This window comes from Takifugu flavidus, chromosome 3 (genome assembly GCF_003711565.1).
Source record: "Takifugu flavidus isolate HTHZ2018 chromosome 3, ASM371156v2, whole genome shotgun sequence".
Taxonomy (NCBI): Eukaryota; Metazoa; Chordata; class Actinopteri; order Tetraodontiformes; family Tetraodontidae; genus Takifugu; species Takifugu flavidus.
This window is the reverse complement of record NC_079522.1, coordinates 16771639-16787752: the sequence shown is the minus strand read 5'-3', so window position 1 is coordinate 16787752 and position 16114 is coordinate 16771639. Positions and strand designations below refer to the sequence as shown.

Below are 16114 nucleotides of genomic sequence, written 5' to 3'. Positions count from 1 at the left end.
AATGTCCGCAGACTTGCGTTGCCTGTTTGTTGTTCTTGTGTGTGTTTGTGTGTACGCGAGTGTGTGCTCCATCTTTGTGTGTGGTCATGAGAGGAAGGCCTTTTGTGTGGTTGGCTTAAACCGCCATGAAGTGTTTACTCGACTCCCCACTCGTGCCCCTGTGGCCTTCTGCTGTTATGTCTCCATGGGCTCCAACTGGAGCTTGAGAGGTGCTGATAAGCCAAATGAGCAGGGCCTTTTCCTCTCTGCTCTGCTTAATACACTGATAAAACATATTCCACTCGAGCTATTTAAAAAACTTAAAGCAACTTTTGGCGTCACAGCACCAATGAAGTGAGGTCTTTGTCAGTAATCTGCAAACACTTAAAGAAAACCTTCAACAACCACAATATAAATTTGTGTCAGATGACAACACAGCAGTAAAAGGAGGAATTATTTGAATGAATACTGCAAGGTTCTGGGTTCGAATCCCCTGGAGCCAGAGGGTTTTGTGTGTAGAGTTTGTGGGTTCTCCTGGTGTCTGTTTGCATTCTCTTTATAAAGTGGTAGAACATGGATGGATGGATGTTAAGAGGATTCAAAGTTGATGCTGAGGGCCACTAGGTTGCAGAAATGAAATGTCTGTGCTTATTTAACAACCAATTTTGTTAAATAAACATAGAGGACACATTTTGTACATGAAAAAAGTATTGCGTGTGTGTTGCGAAGTTGGCGTTTAAATGACATTTAGCTGAAGCTCAGCACAGTTGAATGAGGCTGTAAATCCTCCTTCTTTACTCAGAGCCGTGGTATCAAAAAAAGAAGGATGTCGCCACATTATCACCGCGTGCACACGTACGCGCACGGACAAACACACAGACATCCTGTTTCTGCCTCCTACATGGCATAAAATATAACCCATACCATCAACATTAACCCACTCAGAGGATTGAGGACATATACAGAGCACAGAGATCCATCCCACAATAGCTGAGCACAGAACTCTCCTTTCTCTGGGCTTCACGGGGCCTCGGTGGAACATAATCTCTTTTAGCAACATCAATTTTCTTCATGTCTTATGATCAGTTTATGAAAACAACAGTTACTGACTGACATCTACCATTTCATTCTTGATTTGAAATTAAATAAAAAGAAGTATGGGTCTAATAACTGAAAATAATGTTTTATTTATGATGCAGCCCATATCGCACATTAGGTAAAGCATTTACTCCCCTTTAAAACTTCTGTGGTTTAGCTGCCTCTTGTGTTCACTGTAAGTTAAGTAAAAGTATTGGAACGTGCTAATTTGGGGTTCTGTGCTATCGAAATACTAGAGCAAAATCCAACAAGGCAGCAGTGTTTGGTCTATTCCACTTCAGCTTTCCCTCCAGCGAAATTAGTTGTCTCATTTAGCTGGATGTGAGGATGTGAAAGTGACACTTTTACACTCGGCACCCCACGCTGCCCCACCCGGACGTACTGGAAACGTGGCGGAGCTTTTACAAAAGCCGCTTCAGGGAATACATGTGAGACTAATTTGATTCTGACATGAGATTTATGCTTAGAGCTGTGAGGTCATGGGAAGACTGTTTTGTAAGTCTACAACTGACAATTATTCTAGAACAGATGGGTCTCAATGTGCAAGAGAAATTGATTATCGCCTCGATTGAATACATAATGAGAGGGTGCTAATTTGCTGAGAAACTTATGACAAGGCCGTTTCAATTGCTTGCACTGCACGACACACTCATGATATTCCATCTTATATTTTCTCTTCATTTCAGGACAGCCAGAGCCAATCATGACTCTCTTTGTGAAAGTGCTCCCGCTGCATTTCCCCATGTTTTTCCTTGTGATTATTGATTATTGCCAGTCACGCATACAACCTGTTTTTTGTCCTCAAACACTCATCTCCAGTAAAAGGAGCCATGTTGATTGTGTTGAGATCATAGAACATATTACAGAACCTTCCAGATGTTTATTCCAAATCCTGACAAACTCATATGGGAAATACCTTTCGTTCCTCTCTGTGTAATTGACAGGTGGATGTTTATCACCTTATTCTATTTATTTATGTTTCATAAAATCTGTTATTAGAATCAGGGTGCTGGGAAATGATCATGAGATGACATTTGTCAATCATTAATCCTAATCTGTACAGTTTCTGAAACCACTTGATGGAAATCTGTAAGCAGCATTATCTCTTAAAGTGAGAATGACCTCAAAACATCCTATAGCCATAGCATTTTATGGGAAAAAATTTCACTCAAAATTAATTTTACTTTTTGTCTCAGATTCGGTGACATGTATTGAGAAACTGGAACTGGCGTTTATTATTATGTCTATGCGTTCATCTATGGACGCTTTTTCAAGCTCTTCATAAGCATAACATTAAAACATTTACAATTTACTCTTGCAGTTATCTGTTGGTGAAATTTATTGGACACAAATTCCATTTGGCAGTAAAAGTATAATTTTCGTACTGTATTAAATTGGCACTGAATGCATAATAAGTCCATTGGTAGCAGCGACTGTTGACTTAAACATTAAGTCATATTTCTTTTTTTTGGGAAATGGGTTATGATTTGGACCATGGCTCAAGGTCAAATGGCTTAACTTTTAATACTAATGTTAAAGTGAAAAGCATACACCCGAAGAGTTGGCTGTGACCTGTGATTTTTAAGGCTCATTCCGTTTAGGTTCAATGAAAATTAAACCAAACTGAATATGAGACTTTAATCGCAGAATTTATTCACTGTCTACCAAATATATGAAGCAACTTTTGTTGTCCCACCAACAGTTGTCACAGATTTTACATAGAAAAGCACTTTAAATGATTTGAAACCCAATAATCAGCCCATTCAGTAACAACAACGTCAAACAGGGCAATTACTCTTAAAACTAAATCCAAAGCCAGACTCACTGGAAACCCATGACAATCAGCAGGGATTATTGGGATTTAAACACACATTGACCATGAAGGCTGTTGGATTAACACAGGTGCAGCACATCGGGGGGGTCCGGGCAATCAAAATGGTGCAAGTGTTGAGGACGAGGCATGAGAGAAGAAAGCTAACAACAGGAGACCCATAAGCTACACAAGCTGCGTTTCAAACTAAATTCAGCAGAAACAATGCAAATATGCACTGATGATAAGTCAAAATTGTGTAATATTTATCAGGAAAATAAAACCTTTAATATAGGAAAATAAATCCAGTTTCTTACAGAATCTTACTTTGTTCTTCTACACCAGCGATTTAGCATCCGTGTTGAATATCAATCAGTATGTATCACCTCTGTTTTACTCCCGCTAGTTTATTTAACCTGTTATGTGGGTAGTTTACCCTCTGTTTCACATTAAGAAATTCATTTAGTTTCGTTTCACTAAATCTTCCGGATAGTAATGATGTATCATTTTCAGCTAATAACTAAAACATTTTGGCTTCTTGTATTCTTTGACATTAGCTTCTCCAGTGGTTAAGCTTAATCAGGAACTGTTGCAGCTTGGTACTGATGCTACAAATCACAGCTTTAAGCTCCACTGGCTTCACAGCAAACACTTGAGACAGATGGTTCAGAGCCACTTGTGAGAGACCTCCCACCACGCTTGATAACAAGTTTCAAGAACTATGTAGAGAAACTGGGCCCTGTAAACACAGTAGCCCCTAGTGGAGTGAGCAGGTGGCCTCCAGTGAAGGAACACTGGTCATGCTGTGTGGCCACGACATAAGTCAGCTGATTTGAAAAAAATTCTCACATATATTGGCTTTGAATCTGAGATACTTGTGCACCCTGATGCTGCAGCTGAGGGTTTAGCTTCAGATATGTCTGAAAGGATGAAATCACCTTCAGTGTTTTTCATCAAATATAAAGGCGCATTAAAAGCCGGTGTGGCTTAAGATCTAAATTTTCATCATCATTTTATTCTTCTGCAGTCACATCCTCATCACAATAAAAAAGGGATATTCTCCTAGGTGCTTATATAAGACTTGGCCTTTGTTGGGGCTATTGTCACTGCCACTCTCTCTCTCTCTCTCTCTCTCTCTCTCACACACACACACACACACACACACACACACACACACTGACCCATATAGGCTGTTTGAACCTCTGGCAGGCCATGCTAAGATTATCTGGGCCCCCTTCCCAGGAAGACCGCGGGGATGTGGGTGCATATGTGTAACAGCAGGTTGGATCCTGTTAAAAGAGATGTAAGGTTTAGTCTCCAGGTAGTTCTGTTTCTCAGACTGTCACTAAATTCGATGGATCTCCAATGTCTAATCTGTAAATCTTCCCTGATCCACAAATACATTTATTCCATATTTGTTTCTTAAGGGTAAGTGCTGTGGTGAAGCAGAAATCAACTATACTCCAGAACTTCAGAGATAGAATATTTACTTGATTACAGTTATAAATAATTTCAACTTGTTGACACTTCTGAAGCTACTACTGTGGATAATATGAAATACTAAGTACTGAAACAAAGTTTTCTTCCTAGTTGTGATGACTAATGTGCTTGGCCTCCTTTCCATCTTGATTACATAATCTCCAAATTAATTAGCAGTGTGTTTCAGCCACTTCCTGTAGTGTGACCCTTCAAATCAGCCCCCTCCCTGGTCTGGCCTATCAACTTACAGGGTGCCAGAATCTTTCTTTGAAGGCTGCCTTGGCTTCAGAGGCAGAGAGACTTTCTGATCTGCTGGCTAAAGGAAAGGGGCCCTGCGGTGTGCCGCTACACCCTGATAAAGAGTAGCCAAACAATGATTCAGTGGCACAAGCAAATGGCATCAGATAAAATAAATTAAGAATAATCTGGTTGTGACAACAAGAGGCAGGATTGAACAATGGCAGTCCTGCTCCTTCGGTAATTTCCTGTCGGCGTTTATTTGTGTGATGTGGTTGTGACTCTTCTGCTGGGATCAATCAAACCTGCAAGCAGATGGCATTGCATTCCTCTGGCAGACTGGGAATTGCCTGAGTTCCTTTCTTCCTCCAGAGCTGGTAATTGGCCTGCTATGTCATGGAGCAGAGCATGCTAACAGCCACTGTGTTGTACTGCTTTTATGGCTCATAATGTGGCTGTAGGCTCCCTTTCATTGCTCAGAGTCCTGTTCAACATTAATTAAAAAGCCGTGATGACAATAAAACCCAAGCAAGGGAACACAACATTAACTCCAACACTTTCATCCCTCTTCAAAGTTGACATGAAAAACACCTACCAGCGTCCGGGAAACTTCAGACCCTACATACATCACTTTCTGAAACGTGGTGCTGTGTTTAATAACAAGGTTTGCACTGAGGTGGGGAAAGCTTACGTTGATAAATGGAACCGTGTGTGGGAGAGTCAGAAAGCTGTATAAAAGAGAAACAGAGTGATTGCATCTGTACTGTATGAGTCTGTGTGTGTGTGTGTGTGTGTGCCTGAGCACTTCAAAGCTTTCCTGCTGAAGCTCCTAAATGAGGGCCACCGGAGGTCCACACTAATGGGACATCATGGTGAGATTAGAGGCCAACTGACAACACACAACAACACATTACATATGGATGCACATGTGACAGGGTGCATTCTTGTGCATTCTTGTGCAATAAAAAGGGAAAGTTAGGCTGCAAGTTGCAGGTGGGTTTTGTGGTGCGTTAAGAGTGTTAAAAAGTGATTTATTTTTGTACATCAGGCTGAAACAGGAAACACATTATTGTGCTTGAAATCATAGCAAATCAAATTTGTTAAAAGTTTAAAGAAAAACAAGGTAATAGGTCTGAATGGATTATGTGTGTGCTATGCAGCACTTGGCTGGCAGAGCTGCTCCAAAATGAGATCTTTATCAACTAACGGCAGTTATGCAACCCGCCAAAATGATGTGTACCGTGAAGGATTGGGCAGCTAAGTTTTGGTTTTTAACTCAACATTATAAAAGTTTGTCCACATAACTGAATAGATTTCTAGAGCAGCAGTTGATTGAAAGGTATTCATTTGAAATAATGATCTTTGTAACTTTTGAATAATTGAACCCTTAGTTAGGAGTCACCAGTGTACATTAATCTCAATTTAGTCATATTTGATGTAAATTAGATCTGGATATTATTTTGGATTTAGTGAAAATGCATTATTTAGTGTAAAAAGGCTGTAATGTTCATTCTGCTAAATATAACAAAACTATCATTTGTTAGAACAATTAAAAACATTTAAAAAAAAAGAAAATCACCTATTCGAAGCATCATGTTGTCTTTATAAAGAGGGAACACAAATATTTTGGTTTTTCAGAAATGGAGTTTGCAGCGTATTTCCTCAGGTATAAATCCTTTATTAAATAATCATAACAATAATTATAATAACAATCATAAAAAGAGCATTTCTGTACAAAGACTCCTTTAAAACAACGACGGCATTCTGAGCAGTGCGAAAGGAGGCGATCCTGTCCTTTTAATGTTTGTTTTTCATCCTCCTGGGCAGAAGGGGGCGCTGTCACTACCACTTGTCAGTGTCCATTTATGTCTTAGACCGGCTCCAAAGGCAAGCTGGATCCCCGAGGCTCCAAGGCACTTTGAAGAGAGTCAGTGGGGTCCAGAAGAAAGGGACGGCTTGTGTGTCGCTATGTTCAATGAAATAAGACGCTAGGTGCACACGTGCATGTATGTGTTGCGTGTATCCATGGCATTTATGTCCACCCAGGGCTTGAGTATAGATCCTGGACTTTTCAGCAGCAGACATTGTTCCCCTTCGTTTGTGGCTTCATGTTCTGTATACACTTCTGTATATACATGTGATGGAAGGTGTATGTGCATCGGACGGACTCAGATTCTCCCGCCCTCTCTTCACCATGTCCATTTAGAGAGCACAAGACCACATTTGTAAAGCATCCAGAACACATAAATAAACAAAAATGGTTGAAAAAAAATAGTAGTAAGTAGTATGTAAGTGTGAGCAGGGGTAGGTCCTTGAAATCATGGCTTTTTTTTCGACGTCCACGCTACTCATGCGTTGCTTCGGCGCTCCTTCTTAAATCCACGTATTTTAACTTTTAAAATATCATTTAACTTTTAAGGCTTTGAGAAGAGCCGACGGAGCACATGGGTATCCAAACCCTCCGTCAGTGTCAGTCTCGCTCTCGCTTTCTTTCCATCTTTGCCTCTCTTTTTGGAATTTCCTGCCCTCCCCAGCAATCCATAGGTTGCGCTGACCACGGCTCCGTGACCTTTCAACATTAACCACGTAAACATGTCCTTCTGTTTGACGGGGACCAGCAACAACAATCTCTGACAACTAAATCTAACAGAGACTAACAGTAAACCTTCCTGCTGATAATAGAACGTATTAATACCCCCAGCCCACCACCTGCCCCCAGCGTTACACATACACCATACGCACGTTTTCTTCGCTTATCTGCCATTACAGACTGGCAACCGGCCAGAACCAAAACACTGAACAGAAAAGGAGTGACCAAAAGACAAGCTTGATGGACGCCAGTGACTAAAAATACCACAGACTTTCTGGAACTGAGAGGATAACTGAGGCTGATAGGGTTCCACAACGGAATGAAAACCTAAAGGAGCTAAGTTCTAGGCCACTGTGTTCACGTGTGATCTGAAAAGACGTTCTAAACACGTCCCTAGCCTACCATCTTTCTGACACAGTACGTGTAGGTTACAGCATCCAGATTCAAAACTAGACCTCTTACAAATATACGATGCATTTATTAACATGTCTCTTTTGGTGGAGTCCATAACTGATATGTGTAGATACTTTTTGAGGCCGTCTGGGTAACCCCAGTCTTTCTCTCATTGGTTCTTTTTTTTATCAACACTGGACTTTACCGATTCCAACACTGGAAAGTTCTCATTGAGTGGTTTGGTTGTCCAGGGGTCTTCACCACCGGGGAAGCGACTCGACACTTAAGTGGACGGAGGAAATGGAGGAACTACTAAGATGTTTTTTTTCCCCAAAATGACGTGCAGTGGATCCAGCTCACGCCTCCGTGCAGCAGCGCTGTTGGTTCAGTTTCACCTTGTGCTTGAGGCCGTCGTACAGTTCAAAGTTGTAGTTCTCCAGGGTCGTGGATGAGCGTGACGACAGGCCGCTGTAGGAGCAGGTGCAGTACAGGAGGAGGCCGGCGCACACGGCTCCGAGCAGGACCCCCAAAGAGCTCATCACGATGATCGTGACCAAGATGGGGTCCAAGGTGTAGAGCCAGGAGTTGTCCTTCTCTGAGACGCTGGTCACCGGAGGTTCTGATGATGGGGATGCCGTGTTCCACTGTAACCCTGCGCCAGGAAATCGGGAGTGTATCAATTTAGACAACTGCACCCAGACAAAGGCCTTTAATCCCCACTGCAAACATTCCATTCCATTAAAGCACATGAATGAGTGACAGAGTTTAAAATGTTTACTCACACCCAAGTAAAAAATGGGCAAAAGACAGCAGCTCATAGCCAGCCCCCTCGCGCTTTATACAAATAAAAACATCACTTTGTTCCGTGTGGGTCCTTGAAAGGGTCCAGAGTGAATATTCCCTTAATGGGTGTCACCCATAGTAAGAAAAATCAAAATTTTCCCCCCTCTCCAACATTAATATCATTACATACATCAATGTCTTTTATCAACACTCCCTGATGCTGCACTCAGCTAATGAGCTGCACTCAGCTAATACCGCCTGGTTGATACTCATCTTTAGCAAAAGGTTAGTCATTCCATTATTGAATAAATTCATTTCAGTTTTAGCTGGGGAAAATGTCCAGTAACCTTTGACTTGAGAATCTGCATGGAGATAATAAAAACGTGTCGCTCACCTCCACCAAGAGGGTCTCTGCCGCTGAAAAGACGCCTGTCGCCAAACTCAGTAGGTATCTTCTCTGTCAGGGGGAAAACACAGGAAACACAAATGTTTTGTAATGTTTAGAATCTGCAACAGCAATTAGCATTCCGCTACTGCTAAATCTGGCAAAATTACATTTTAAATCACTAATGCGAGTCTCAGAGTAGTAGAAAAATACGATTTTATTAATAGAGAAAGATCAATATTACACATTCCTGTTAAACACAGTCATCACATGACATAAAGATGGTATAAGACTGTTCATTCCAGTGATACGACGATGCAGACATGGCGTCATCAAATCATTAACGATACTCATCATTATCACCGTTTAAATCACTGACACTGTTATAGTCCAGTTTAAGAGTGGTGTAAAGATGGTAACAACAAAATAATATTAATAACATTGAAGCAGTGCTAGTGTCAGTCTTGCTTTCCACTGTGGACTAGAGAGAGTGGTTTGAATTCAGCCGTAATGCACCAAAAACTAGCCCTGGCTGCATCACTGTAGCCGACAGCTTAAGTGTACTTCACATTAGTTTCCTTTCACGGAGCGTATATGTTCTCTGCTGCTCCTGGCACAGGCAGGGAGAAGCGAAAGTAACAGCTTGGCAAGGCACATATCTAGATGTGGAGGTCTTGGACGGCCAATGGTGTAATTAATGCTGTTTCCAGGGCAACTAAAGTTGGCAGCAGACACGGCGTTGCAAGTGCCATAGATGGGAGGGAAAGTGCTTACTGCAGCCTTAATAAATGTTATCCGTCCATTAACTAATTACACCTATTAGAGATTTGGAGCGTGCTACTGTTGAGATGGAGCAGCGAGAGTGTCCTCTTCCCCCTTTCTGAGTTGATTTAAAAGCACATGGCGACAGCGTGCCAAAACACACCACACCCCACACCCCCACCTTTATTCTGGACAGCTTCTAAATTGCAGCAACAAATCGAGGTGCTTTCTGCTGAGCACTGGGCTATTCGGTGATGGATATTTGTTGGTGTGTCAGATCTTGAAAGCGTAGCCTGTTAAGCCACAGAGCGAAGACCTCAATTTAATCCGGCCCTGGGTGCTAAACGAAGCACACACCAGAATTCAACGCTAACGTGCTGAGTGAAGACAAAGACGCTGGTGCCAATTTGAGCATCTCAAAATGATTAATATCGAAACTGCAAATTAGACAATATTGATTTTAGGGACGCAACTCATTACCGAGATGAATATTTCATTCGTGTTGTCGATTTTACCTATTTAATGTCACTTCACAGTAAAATCATGCCAAGAATCTTAACATGCGGTGCAGGTCCAGACCACACTGTTATTATCATTTACCTGTTTTCCAATTCCTCACCTAGCTACTCTTCTTAGATCACCCACAATTATATTTATCTCTGAAACCAGATGGTCCCAGTAATTCAAACTGGCATTTTTAAAGGACACATAAATCTCATTACCTTTTACAATGCTCTAATATGGTGATACTTATTTAGATTGATAAATTAAGTGGTTAATCTATACATCAGAAGGTGAAACAAATATTTTTTGGTGAGTTTTTTTTTTTTTTTTAAAGAAAACCTCTCGAAAAAGCTGTTTTTCCTGATTAATAAACTGATCCACTAATGGGTCAAAGCTAGGTCGCAATATGGACGGATAACAGAAAAAAGCCTTAAAGTTAAGAGCTATGTTAGATATTAGTAAGAGGTGCACTGATTCTGTCTCATGGCACTGGATGGAACAGCAGGCAGAATTTTCTGATCTGGTTCTCATAATGTGTTGGCTCTTTGTCAAGGTTGCACGCATACAGGAAAACCCTGCTCTTATGGCTTCCAGCTGGTTGGGCGTCATTGCGGGATTTGTACAAGTATAAATCAAGAAAAAAAAAAAGGAGTGATGGGAAACAGCTAAACAGCTAGCACACATTCCCACTGAAAACACAACAAAACTTGGCTTTCATCAGGGCAGCTCAAAGACTTGGCGAACAACGGGAGTGGGTGGTGTGAAGCAGAGATGGGAGTGGAGCAACGCGCTTTATTACGCCAGAGAATCAAGATGAAACGCTAAATGCTGCAGACGGCTGCATCCATCACTGGCTGATGCCTTTATCAGGAGGAGACAAGATGCTCAATCAAACGAGCTGGTTATCTCCGTTTGTGTTTGCAGGACTTAAAGTGTGATGGATTTGCATTCCATTGTTTTAAAATGTGCACATGCTTTGTCGCAAAGGACAATGGAAGGATTTTACAGCGCCCTCGCTGCTGGTACAGCTCGTATCACAGCTATCTTGCGTCGTTATTACAGAAGAGCTTTATTTTCCGGGGCTTGCCAGATCATGAATGCCTCGAAGCCTAACAGTTTTCTCCTCTCTGAGCGCTGCAGAGCTCCACACGTCTCTAGGGTCTTGTTTTAGTCTGCGGTTTGGCAGCTCTGGCTGGCAGCTCCTTCCAGCCCACACATGCCTGTGTGTTCTGTCCACGCCGGGGTCATTTCGGGAGGACCGTCGGCATTACGAGGAGCCAGACGGCGCTCAATGGCCCAAAACGAGCTGTTCAAATAAATAGCTTACTGAGACTTCAAGTCCTCTGTTGAGGAGCAGCATAGTGTGAAATGTCAACAACAAACTCCTTTAATGGCACCGAGATGAAAAACAGCAACCGATTGCAGGGGAGATGCAGAAAGAGACAGTTTTGCAAATTGTCACTTCTCAGGACGGTGCCTGCGTCGTCATCACTCTTGTGACTGTAAACTAAATCGAGTCGAGCGGCTACAGAAAGCGCTTCTTTTCAGCAGAGGGTGCGGTGTCGGTCCCGGCTGTCCAACCTCACTGTCAGGACTGGCTCCACCCCAGGGGTGGCCATACTGGAAGACCAGTTAGAATACTGGAAGCACTGCGAGGAGCTGTGATAGGCCACTGACAGCTGGCTCTTCTTGGTGGCCAGGTGTTGTCGGCAGCAACAGAGGGCTCTGGCCAAGATGGCCACCGCAAGGAGAAGCAGGGCACCCCCGGCAGCCATAATGTAATACCAGTGGATGGGCAAGGGAGGCACAGGAACGCCCCCCCCTGGTAGGAGAAATACAGAGTAATTGGCCAGCGGGAAAGAGAGCGGTACTTGTTCAGTTTTATTTCGTCGTCAGGCGTGCACCTCGCATGAGCATGCACAAACATGCCGGTTGCAAAAAAAAAAAAAAGAAAGGAGAAAAACGTAAAGAAATTTCCAAGACCAGAAATGAAATAAAATTCCAGATGCATCTATTTCTCTCGGACTGCGAGTTTTCACACCAAGCTCATCACAACAAGACATTTTGGTTTGAAATCAATGTCAGAGGTCGAGCCGATGGAATGCAGCGCGATTCGGTTTCTCCGTAGCTCTGATGAAGGGACTTGTGTGAGTGTGAAAATGAGGCCAAAATAATTAGTTTTTTAAAGCACCCACACGCTGAGTTAAGCTAGCTTCCTGGTCGTAAACAACCCTCTGATAGTTTGAAGTCTCAGAACCATGCAAAAATCAGTCAGATGCCGCATGAGACCCGATGCTGGACTGGGATTTGCTGTCAAGCTGGCACCAGTTGGCAGATTTCTTTTGAGTACATAATTGATCCTGTTCTCTTTTCTTTTTTTCTTTTCCTTTTTTCTTGTGCATTAAACTCCTGGCTGGTCCTCTTCTCCACAAGCCAAACTCCGTCTCCTTGGAGACTATCTCCACAGATCCTTTATGCTGCCTGTCGCTGTTTTGAACCCCCTTTTTTAAATTCTTAGGAACTAACCTTCCAAGAAGCCTCCGCTTGGCAATATATGCAAAAACAAACCCCTGACGACGCTGACAAAACTAAAAAGCAAAGTCATACGACACCCAGAATCAATCTGGAGAGTTCTTCGGAGAGGGAACGCAACCTAAACTGAGACGGGGCTGAATACATCTTGGCTTTTGGACTGTGTCAAATAATTACAGAGGGAAATGGTGCAGAGTCCTTTACTACACACTGCGCACACTCATTAGACAGAGTCGAGCTGGGGAGTGAGATGCCCACGCTTGGTGCTGCTCAGTCACTCTGTCTGATTGCTTTAAGCTGGGGACACCGATGTGTGTGTGCGCGCCGCGATATTAATGTGTGTTTCTGTGGGTGAGACACAGCAGACGAGTGTGTGTGAGGGAAGGGGGGTGAAACGTGAAAAGAAGACACGCACATACACACTCACACACAGAATGAAACCCGCTACAGTCTTGTGTTACTGGAAGACATTATGAGACGGCAAAACACTAACATCAATTTCATTGGGTCCCGCAGGACGGTGTAAATATTTTTCAAGAGGCTCACTTTCATTTAAAACCCTTCTGCTTGTATCAGGAAGCTGAGAATCGAGTGGAAGCAGCTCTTTTCAAATTTTCCAAGTATGCGGTTTGTTTGACTTAATGTGTTGGAGACTAATCCTTTATTTCCACTGAGGGCATAAACCAATTCACGACATGAACCAATTCACAGACATTCTATGATGTATTTCCCAGGCAAGATTGACATTAAGATTAATTTTTGCAGATCTCATAGTTTAGTGATCTCTACATGCCGTGAGTGAGTCACTTTTTAAACGGATCGGTCATCACACAGCTCCGTCTGTGGTGTCACTGGAGGACTGCTGCGTGCTGATTATTGAGCGGGTTCGAAAGTAGCAGTGCTACCAAGCAAAGTCGAGCCCAGTGTACGCTCTTAGAAATAAGGGTAATTAGAATTGAGGGTTGCAAAAAAATATTCCAATGAAGCGTTTGTCATTACATGCTTTTTCTAAATGGAACCAATAAAACAAAAAGAGTTCCTGGTGGGATTCTACTGTATATGAGGGTGAAATGTTACTGAAAACAGGATTTTTTTCCCCCCAGAACAGTAGAAGCGTTCTGGTTGGAAATTATTTAGTTCTTTGGGTAACCCCGAATGCTTGGTTTCAGAGGAACTCTTCTAAAATAGTTCTACTATGTGAAAAACCCCTATGTGGTTCTACTTATCACCTTTATTTCTAAGAGACACGGATGCAAGAGCAGAGAGGAAGTGACATCATAAAACTCACCTGGATTTTCAGGGGAGAAGGCAGCAAAGGGTTCTGTGACGAGAAAAGGAAGAGGATGGGGGGCAGAGATTTAAATTTGAGAGAAAAGTCAGCCAAATGTCACACAAATGTCACAGGACTATCAAACCGCGTGTTAGAAAATGTAACTTAAATCCTCAGATAACTCGGAATTTATGGCATTTACCCAGCTCGGACGCTGGAGCCCGCGTTCAAACAGAGCACATTGTGTGAGGTGGGAATTCAAGAGGCTACGAGTGTATATAGATGACATGCATGTGTGTGTTCGCAAAGTTCATGCATTTCAAGTTGTTTATCGGCAGACCCCAGTTTAACCAGAGCGAGCGGGGGGGTGTTTGGCTTGCTGCAAATGCACAGAGCAGAACCTCCACTTTGATTGCCTGGAATGTAAACAGAGAAAACCAGCGCGCGTGTTCGCGTGCACCGGAGAGTGTGTGAGTGAAAGAAAGAAAGACAGAAGACGACTAGGGAGCGGGCGCCTTTTGGCGGGAACGCCAACGCGCTGTGAAGACCTCAACTGCAGCGGGTGATAAGCAACAGCCGAGGGTGCTCTGGGAGGTGCGTTAGAGAAAGAAAGGGGGCTACGCTGTCGTCTTAACCTTACAGGGCTCTGCCAACACGAAGCTGCACGTATAGTGCATGCATTTAAATATTAGGAGCTTCAAAATAATGTAGTAATAAAGAAGCAGGTTCATAGTCAGATTCAATATTTTGAGGAACATTTGTGTCATAAATCTTAACAATATTAGTTATTTTGGGTTTTTGAGCTTAAATCTCGAATCAAAATGAGCAGAATATGGTGCAAACGTGTAGTTTGCACCTTTGTCGAACCAGTACTGTAAAACAATGGCCACAGCTTTTGATGGGAATCATACAGTAATCTACAATAGTGAGTCTTCTAAAGCACCTGGTATCAGTTAGCAGGGATGGATACAGGTTTTTGGATTTGAACTCTGTGCTCCCTCTCTGATCTGTTTAAGACCCTCTCTAAAGCCCCCTGCTTGGCCAGATTAACAAGGCCACGCCGAGGCTCTGCTCACACCAGGCAAATGCAGAAAAACTTGCTTGGGAATCAGCCTGTCTAGTAATTCCCTTTGACGGCTCCGGAAAAGCCGTGTTTACAAATACGATGGAGGGAATGAGTGCAGGAGAGATAGAGGGAAAGCAAAGAAAGAGATGGAGAGAAATCTAATGAAACATAGATTAAATCACAGGGGCCCACGGGGCATTTATGGCCTAGTTTTACTCTTCTTATTCTCCTTTCTTCTTTTTGTTACGGAGAAATAAACGATGTCCCTCCCTCTCTATCCTCCTTTTATCTTGGGTATTTTGGAGAGCCTGTCTCCCAAACTGGGATGGGTAAGTGGAAGGTTTACTGGTGGGGTGGGCATTTATCACTTCTTACTGCTCTAGGCAAAAGTGGAGGAGGTGGCAGGAAAATAAAGAGAGTGACAAAGTGTGGTGAAGAGTGAGCTGATGATGAGGTGATGGGAGGAGAGACTGATGAAGAGAGGAAGCCGGTGTCATGCATGAGTAAAAGTAAAAATATCAGGCTGAAATACAACATTGACAAGTGACAAAGTCAACAATATCAACAAGACTTTTCTAAAAGCCCTAAATCACGCTGCACGTTGTTCACTTTCAGGGGAAAGCCCTTTTGGAAAATTGGGACCACTTGTGAAAACACGTTTGAATAACAGGAATGTGTGAAAGGTTCATGAAAATAGGCGCAACACATCTATTTTCAACATGTGTTTTGAATATCAAAATGACACCGTGAAAATCAGTTCAAATGTCATAAACAAAACCAAACAAGCCGACCCCCCCATCAAAAACAAAACGTTGTTTCCATGCAGTGATGATCCTCTTCCACCTCTAAATTGGACAATGTGTGAGTAAATGGACTCAGATATTCTCCATTACTGCTGCAGTGTTTTCTTTTGAGTCTGTCGGCGTGACTTACGTGTGCACTCTGTCAGCGGGGTGCTCAGGCTCATGTGGATGTTGTCTATCCAAATGTGTCCTCTGGTCCCGTGTGCAAAGAAACCTTCCATCACCACCTACCGATACAACAAGGGGAGGAGAAGGAAGAAGGAAGAGGGGGGGTGAGGAAAAGCGGCGACAACGGTGAGGAGGAGAAAGACAATTAAAAGTTTATATGGTGCCTTTGATTTTAATGCTGCCTTCCCTCCTTTGCAAGCATCTTTGGATGACTTTTTTATGAGAACATTAACTGCTTGTGATGTGCCTGACGTG

At 42.8% G+C, this 16114-nt stretch overlaps 1 protein-coding gene across 2 annotated transcripts in view; it reads right to left on the bottom strand.

Moving 5' to 3' along the window:
- Positions 1–6260: 6260 nt before the first annotated feature.
- Positions 6261–16114, bottom strand: part of nrp2a (neuropilin 2a) — a 57254-nt gene continuing 47400 nt past the window's right edge. The window contains exons 15-18 of one of the 2 annotated variants that reach the window (XM_057026837.1): positions 15822–15918; positions 13841–13873; positions 8764–8826; positions 6261–8238 (exon numbers count right to left, since the gene is read on the bottom strand). In XM_057026837.1, the coding sequence (XP_056882817.1) occupies positions 7943–8238; positions 8764–8826; positions 13841–13873; positions 15822–15918 (489 nt within the window). In that variant the 3' untranslated portion in view covers positions 6261–7942. Of the gene's footprint in view, positions 8239–8763; positions 8827–8953; positions 11843–13840; positions 13874–15821; positions 15919–16114 lie in introns of those variants that run through there. The other variant, XM_057026838.1, reaches the window with a different exon arrangement.